Source organism: Glycine soja, chromosome 9, assembly GCF_004193775.1.
Source record: "Glycine soja cultivar W05 chromosome 9, ASM419377v2, whole genome shotgun sequence".
Taxonomy (NCBI): domain Eukaryota; kingdom Viridiplantae; phylum Streptophyta; class Magnoliopsida; order Fabales; family Fabaceae; genus Glycine; species Glycine soja.
In genome coordinates, this window is record NC_041010.1 from 39,268,338 (window position 1) to 39,277,261 (window position 8,924).

General features: G+C 30.3%; 1 protein-coding gene across 1 annotated transcript; it reads right to left on the reverse strand.

Moving 5' to 3' along the window:
• Positions 1 to 2,955: 2,955 nt before the first annotated feature.
• LOC114367396 lies at positions 2,956 to 4,658 on the reverse strand. Its single transcript, XM_028324570.1, has one exon. It carries the CDS (start codon positions 4,098 to 4,100, stop codon positions 3,360 to 3,362), a length of 741 nt encoding a protein of 246 aa, XP_028180371.1. The 5' UTR covers positions 4,101 to 4,658; the 3' UTR covers positions 2,956 to 3,359.
• Positions 4,659 to 8,924: the final 4,266 nt, after the last annotated feature.

Below are 8,924 nucleotides of genomic sequence, written 5' to 3' on the forward strand. Positions count from 1 at the left end.
TCTCTCACGTGCTGAAGCCAGGAGCATCATCGACATCTGTGGAGGAGCCTAAACATGCAGTGGTAAGTAATACTAATAATTTACGTCATTTACCTCAATATTTGCATAATAATTTGTGTAATCAGTTTGTTTTGTATGTAACAGGAAATTTATGATGACATTGTTGAGAGGTTGGAGCGCCATCTGAGTCAAGGGGCGGTCACGCCAGACTCATCGACACATGAGGTGATCGAAGAACGCCTCAGGTTGGCTAAGAGTGTGACACAGGATCATCTAGTATATGTTAGGTCTAGACGCAGGCGGCGCACGAATCAGGCATAGTTTATTTACATATTTTATATTGATATTCCATGTATATACAGATATTGTACATGAACCCATTTCATGAGTATTGTTGGTTTTATTTATTTTCATTAGTAATGTTAGTTTTATTTATTTCCATTGATTGTGTATTCCATTTGTGTCTATATACACGCGTGTTATTAAAATGGTCTATTTAACTTAGTTATAGTATATGTAAATTATTATAAATGGTCTAGTTAACTTAGTTTACCAACTAATAAAAAATAATTTTAAATATAACTTTAAATATAATTGAAATAAAGAAGTTGAAAAGGGTGTAGAAAAAAATAAATTAAACAAAAAATGGACATCATGAGTAGAGGTCATACAAAAAAATAAATTAATATTTTCGTAGAAAAGAAATTAAACAAAAAATGGACATCATTCGTTATCTAAGATCCTTATTTAATATAACGTACTAATATTTTTAAATTCTCTTATAATTACTATTTTTCCTCTTATACTAATGATCATGTAAAAAAATGTATTATAAATAGTTAGTATTTTAATTTTTAATATAATACTAATTATTTTTTTATGTTCTTTATAATATTAATGATATGATTAATTATAAAAGTAAAAAATAAATTAATGATGATAATATTAATTTTATAAAATTATTATTATCTTTTATGTATTTATTGATTTTTATTAATATGTATAAAATAACCTTAAACAATAATTATAATGGGGCTGAGTAAATATTTTAATATCATCTTCTAAACAAATTTATCCTAAAAAAATATATTAAAAAATTAATTATTTATAATAAATCAATATTTATAAATATATTATAATTAATAAAATAAATAAATATATTTAATTATATTATAATTAATGAAATAAATATCTTTAAATGTATAAATTATATTATAAAATAAATATCTTTAAATATATTGTATAATTAATAAATTATTATTTTTTCTCTTACGGATCAACTTGATCTGTAAGAGGAAAATCAAGCAAGGACAATTTTATCATTTTTTTAGAATGCTAGGTACACCAACTGGATACACCTAGCAACATTCTAATTTTGTGGATAATCATTTATACTCAGATCCGGCCCAAATCCGTAATACCCATACCTACACAACTATTATGTGGATAATCACTTTTATATTGATTGAGTTTGGACCCAATTATTAGAATAATGGATCATTTTGGGTTTTTTTTTATAAAGAAAATATTAATATGAATTTTTTTTAAACAATTTATCCGCATAGGATTTTTTTTTATAATTGATCCATCAAAATAACATATTTAACCAATAGGTTTAAAAAGAACACTATAAAGAACATGTCAAGTTTTATGTTTTTTTTTTAAATTTGCCAATCAAATTATTAATTTTGATCGGTCAATGGCAAAAGTGATCCATGGCGATAAATTGTTTTGAAAGAAATTCATATTGATATTTTGCTTATAAAAGTGACAAAAAATAATCAATCCCTAGCTCCCAACACCACGTTTCATTATTGTTTGAGTTTGGACAATTGATTTTGTTACGAGCTATTGGCTTCCTGAGTTCCTGACTAAACTTAAAAAATTTAATGAAAAACAATAGATTAGTTAATTTATGTGAGGAAGCACTGTTATATTTATAGTACTATCACTCTATCAGTAAGACTTGTGATCAAGCATTTAAATAACTATTCATATTTAAAGTGAATGTCAACCTCCCCCAATTGAATTACAAGATTGATAGTTGACTGAAGATTTGTGTGCAATCCTCTTCTCTCATTTTCCCCCACTTACAATTTGATTAATCTCTTCCAACCTTGTACTGAAAATTCATTCTGGCTTTTAAGAACATTTCTTATTCACGATCCCAACAATTCACTTTGTTAACTACCTAGTATAATCATGAAGGCCATAATCCGTTGACTTCAAATTCCTTTACAAATGTACCCTCCAAAAAAAAATCATTACAAAAAGTCTAACTTCATCAATGTTGGTTATTATTGCGCCAATCCAAACCCCGCACATTATGGAAAAGAAAATTAAATGAATAGAAGTTTCTCGACTTAGTAAATTAATTTATATGATTTCTAAAGCTGTGTGTAAACCACCATGGATTATGGAAGTGCATTAGTGAAACTTGATCATTACTCAATTTACTTTAAGCTTTCTAATGTGAAACAAAATTCACTAGTTCAACTACTAGAGAAACTGACGACACCTGTTCATGTCGAAACTAATCATTTATGGACACAAATTCTACTTGTCCAATGCACAACACAAAAAACTTGAACTGTTCAATATATTTCTATGTGAAACACATCAACTCTTAAGACTACATGTGTCTAATTTTTTTTATTCGTTAAATATTAATGATTAGTTTGTTAATTTTTTGTTATTAGGAGGGATTTAATCCACCATCTTTTTTTTCTTTTCATTTCTTCTTAACCACCCAACTAATGTGTCTAATGTCTTGTCAGACAAACCAAAGGATGGTCCATGATTTGGTAAGTTAAGTGAGGGAAAAGCTAATTCATATACCAAATTTTCCACAAGGTTTCATCAATGATTTGTTTGTTTACCCATGAAACTGACACCTTACGTCATATTTATGCAATTGGAGACAAAATGTTAGTTAAATAGATAGAGGGGGCAATATTACTCAAATAAAAACCGGTGCTTATCTGAATAAGCACCAAAAGAAATTATGAATTGGGAGGAAGCACAGAAGAAAACAAAATGGGACAAAACACTAAAGATGGATTCCCGTTGTTCTGTCTCCCAAGCTGGGGACCCTTTTATCTGAATGGACATGGCATGCAGAAGATCCATAATCTGTTACAATAGTCTTTTAATTTCTAATACTAATAATCATTATCTTCAATCTTCATATAGCTTAATCAACTTCATTGATTGCCATGCTAATTAGTAACTAGAGTACTAGACTTTATTAATTCTCACTTTCTTTGTCTGTTCAATAGCAAACAATGATTATGAAATTGAACCAAGATGAATTCATGACATGATGATGATGAAGATGATGATGATAGCATATGAAAAAATCACTTCTTGCTCTTCTTAACCTTCCCAACACGTAAAAATGAACCCAAACCTAAGAGATTTGCACTTCCCTTCGAAACACAAGGTGTCGGTACGTTCAAGACAGGATTAATCCTAAGGCCATTGGGATAAGACCCTCCATAACTCTTACCTGAAGGAGATTTTTGCATAGGATACATATTTAAGGTAGAAAATGAATATGATGATGATGATGATTTAGCAGCTGATGGATGCTTGTTTGAACTCACTCTCTTTGGATTTGACACTGAACCTGTTGAGTTGCTTCTTGACAAAAGAGGTGAAGAGCATACCAAGTTCTTCTTTGTATCACAATTGAGACTTTTACTTCTATTGAATCCCCAAAAGGATTTGGAATGAGGCTTCTTCTCATTATCAGAATTCACATCTAGGAGTTCTCTAATGGTTTCTTTCTTCACTTTGTCAACACTTGAGGCACACGGACGAGGAGGAAGTTTTGGGTGAGGAGATTCCACATGGTGAGTGAGTTTTCTAGCTGTGGTTTTTTCTTGCATTTGAATTGGAAGGATCACCCCATTAGAGAAGAGTTCATCTGCTGAAGACGATTCGAACTCAAGGTCGGTGCTTGTGATGAACTCGAAGTCAGAATTTGAGTCATGCAACAATGTGTCTCTACAAGGAGCACCTTGTTTCATTGGTAAAACTTGTAGTTCAGAGAGATCATGGGAGAAAGAGAGACGGGGAGGACTTGTTTCTGAGCACATAACACCACATATTCCTTTCACAGACACAAAAAAGATGAATACAGAAGTGGGAAAATGAAAGAATTAAACAAAAAAATAAAATGGTTTTAAGGATTGAAAATATGAGATTGTTTTTGATTCAGAAGTTTAGAAGACAAAGGAACAAAAAGAAATCTTTTCATAATTTTTCAGAAATAAGGATTAAAAAAAGAAGAGGGTGTATCAGCATTTATTCAATTTTCGAGCTGTTGAGAGATTCTGTGAGAATTGGAAGATCAAAGGAGATTTAATGCTCTTTTAAAGAAGAAATTGAGGATTTTGTCTATTACTGTTGGAGAGTAGAAACAAAGGAGCAAGACAAAGCATATGATTTAAAAGAGAAAACGTTATGTGATAAGTTGGAGTTGTAAAAAATGATGCACTCTATAAAATCAGTAAAGGTGATGCTTGATTAGAGGAAAGTGATTCCAATCACAATCTAATTCTGCTGATTTGAAGGAATAATGTTTGGAGTCTTCGTCTATAAAACAGCCAACCTACAAGACTTGATCTACAAGATATGGACTTTGGGTGTTATCATCCTAACCACTGATTAAACCTTTTGTTATTTCCCCCTATCATATCATATTATATATAAGATAAAGGGACATTGTCTCATCTCTAATCTCTAATTTAAACAATCATAATAATAAAAATCAATTAGAGAGAAAGTTACCGCCAAATAACATTTCAATCAAGATTATATTGATCTTTCATCAAATTTTGTTTCTTATATATAAGGATGATTTCTTAAGGACATGTTGATAAAAAATAGTACACTTTTTTCCCACGACCATGCTGTATTAAAAAATTAAAAATGAATTAAATAATCAAATGATTTGGGTGGATCGGACTGCAATACTTTTTGGGTTAATTACCCTACGGTTAGAATTGTACAGATACAGTAGGGTGATTTGTAGTTTTCATAAAATTCTGCTCTTCTGTCATTGATCAATCAATTAGAAGCCTGTAAATCAAGTGTCTCAAGTATGAGGTTCCAATAAAACTAAAGAACATATGCAATGGAGTTATTGTAATTATTATTATTAATACATTTTTTCTTCTTATCTTTCTTTTTATTTCACATCATATGTTATATTTATCATTTTTTTTCTCTTCATTTGTTTTTCTTATCTCTCTCTTCCATTTATTCTTACACTCCCAAAATGGGGTGAAGGTTCACCATTTTCCTATCCAATAATGCTTGACACACATCCCTTAATAAGGCAAGAGATGAGTACAAGAAAAAAACAGAGAAAATAAGAAATATATATGATCGATGATGTGATTAAAAAGGAAAAGACAGAAGATGAGTTTTGAAAAGTATGTAAGAAAATGAGAAACTCAACCCCAACAATATAATCCTGATTCTTTCCTCTTACATCTTATCATCAGTTTTAAGGCAACAATTATTATCGTTATCTTAGAAAGTAAACAAAAATCTGCTTGATTTATTGAAACATGATCAAATTAGAGTTCCAAGGAAATTAATTAATTAATTAATTAACTTCCCTTAGTTCAAAATCTTTGAAAGCTGGATCTTCTATTACTAGGAAGCAGGTGCAATGAAAGAACTTCCCATCGGCCAACCAATATATTCAACAAATAGTCGAGGGTTAGTGGTGCAAAAATGTTACAATTAATCCCTCTTCGTCTTCATTAGGTATGATTCTTAGTATATTTACAAATTTCGCACGATGACGAAGTTGACAAGGATCAACTCTGCTAAAAGTATAAGACGTAAGGACGTAAGGTACTAGTCAACTCAATAGTACCTTATTACCATGCCAAAGTGTTAACACTTAACACCACCTAACTACAAAACTTAAATTTCTTATAGGTATAGGACCGGAAAGAAAATTAAAATGAATCTACAATCTTTCTATATTCTCAAAATGTCACATTGAAGGGTAGTTTAACAATTGACATCACCATAATTAATGAATATTAAAGATTATTGTAAGTTTACGTGACATGCTATCTACTCCTTTTACTTGGTGACTTGGTCGATCTGATAAATAAATGACAGAGACATTTGTAATTTTTTACCCTAAAGATTAAAAGGGCGGCACTTTACAGTTATGTGATACTTAGAAAGATTGATGCCTTCCTCCTTTCAATGACCGGGGGGGAAATGTGGTTAAAAATTAAAATATTAGTTATAAGAACCCCAAAAATGTGACACGAGTAACTGGTATATAGCTTGAGTTATTAAGCATATGACAAGGTTCGATTGAATAGAGTAGTATTAGATAGAGAAATTGCCTCTTAACTGATACTCTATTTTATTTTTTTTTTGACAGCTTGAGTTATAAGCCGGTTTGAATAAAAGACTAAGTTTTTTTTACAGCTTTTAAGAGTTTCTCTATTGATTTTTTTTTTATATTTCCAGTAGAAAATCTTTGGAGCACTTATATCTTAAATCCAAACAGAACCTCTATATATCTCCCTAGAGATTAGTCTCATAGCTCTCTAAGCTGTGGGAATATCTTATGTCTACCCCTGATCTAATATATTAAGTATAAGATAAATTAATACGGGTGAAAAGAAAAATAGGTTGGAGCCTCTTGATGGGCATATATCTATAGTCTATATATATAGCATGGGATGTGGGGGTTGGGGGTTGCATTTGAGGATGGACCCAAAGTCTCCAACAGATAACTACTATTTTTCTTCTTTTAACCAAGACAGATAACCCATTTTTGTCAACTTGGCATGTGAGCAATCTCCCAATTTGGAAGAACGAATATATAGGCTCATGACCTTGATGACAAAACAGTCCTTAACCCCTTATTTTGGGGTGCTCAATACTTGCCACAACATGGGACCCTACGTACCCAACCCCCCAAAATATCTCTCGACCCAGAATTGGCATCACCAGAAAGGCAGAAACAGTTGTTTGGTGCAAGGAAAGATGTAATGAATGTAACCAAAACTATACTATTATATGCTCTAGAATTAGAAATGCCATGCAATTTAGAGTGAGACCTATCCTCATCATAGTTGATAAACCATGCTTATACAATCTTGGCTGTGATTGCTTTAGTAGACCCTGAGTCCCAAACAGAAGAAAATACATCATGGATACGGCAAATAGATCATTCACGTAGAATAATAATTCAATTGTCTAGGTGCTCATGGTGGTGCACGTTAAGATGGTGCCTTATTATGCGTGAAGAAAAATGGTTATAGAAAAAGCAAGTATCGAGGAACAGTTCCATCATTTCAATGAGTAAAATTTGAATTTGAGTCCCCTAAATAAAAAATATATAATTAATAAAGTAGATGCTACTAAAAGTAATAATTCAAGTTTTTTTAGAAAAATTCATTATAGTTAGACCGTCCATACCTTATTTGCAATTACAACATACTTATAATTTCCTAGATTAATAAAGCACAAAAAATGAGACGACAGAAATAAGAATAATTTGTAATTTCAAGATAAATACAATTTATTTAGAATATATAAAACTTAAAGCAATCATGAGAATTAGCTCAGGTTGTTGATCAGGGTTTGTTGTCGTAAACTCTCTAGCACTTATCTTATGAACATTTTGATTTATCAAGCCACATGAGCATGAAATGTTTTTGTTATGAAACCACATAATTCATCTTTACCATCTATCATAAATTTTACATTCATCACTTTAATGTTTTTTATTAAAATATTTTGGTTTCGTATCTCTTATTTCATAAATGAGTGATATTAATGTTGGATTCTGAAATACATTTCATTTAACAAAATCAATTAAGAAGGCATGCGTATTTTTATTGGCTAATTGACATTTGAGAAGCTATAGAGTTGGAGAAAGGAAGTGTACAAGGAGAACACCATCACAATTAGAAGTCAACAGATGCATAACTGGTCTGTCACTTTATAAGGATTTTTATGACACAGGCTATTTCATGATTTCATAAGTGACATGAAGAATTCATAAATAACAGTTAAATAACAGTTCTTATGATAAACCACCTGACTAACGGATGCAAATTAGTATATGCATTTTAACATAAGCTGTAACCACTTGTTGGATCTTCACAAGTTTTTGTTTTTTATTTTTTATAGACACAAGTTTGATATATACATCAGTATATGTAAATTCACTACTAAAAAAACCGTTCTACATCGATCTAATGCCCTTCTCAAAAAAAGACTTTCTTTGTTTAGAGGAAAATGTTTATTTTATTTTATTTTTTCTTATTTTTATCATGAAACAGGCAGAGCATGGCAACTCATTATCGAGCCTTGCCCTGTCTTGTCAAATGTATTAAGAAGGCACAACATCATCACCATTTATCGACCACTTATTCTCTTCCAAGGAGAGTAGCTCATGTAATAAATAATCCTGCCTATGAAAATACCATCATTAAGACCCTTAGTAGTTTTTTTCTCTTTTTTCCATTTCTTTAAAATGTACATTCTACCACTATTAAATTCTCTCTAATTGAATTGCTTGAATTATTCAATCACATAAAAGGTATAGATTGTAGCTGCAATGGCCTTGTGAACTCTTCTTGTCAGAATGATGATAATTTTATAGCCCTTTATAATTTTTTATATTTATGCCTAGCATTATCTAAAGATTTATGTAAATAAATAAACTTATCATTTTTTTAAATATTTAGTTTCATATTAAATATAATTACATTAACATTGAGTAAGAAAATTAATTATATTTTAAATTAAGTATATATTATCTTTAAAAACAGTTTATCTATTGAAATTTATCATGATTTTTTCATTCTTCAATTAATAATAATGATGTGATACCTATGTGAAAGGTATAAATTCAAAACAAAATTTAT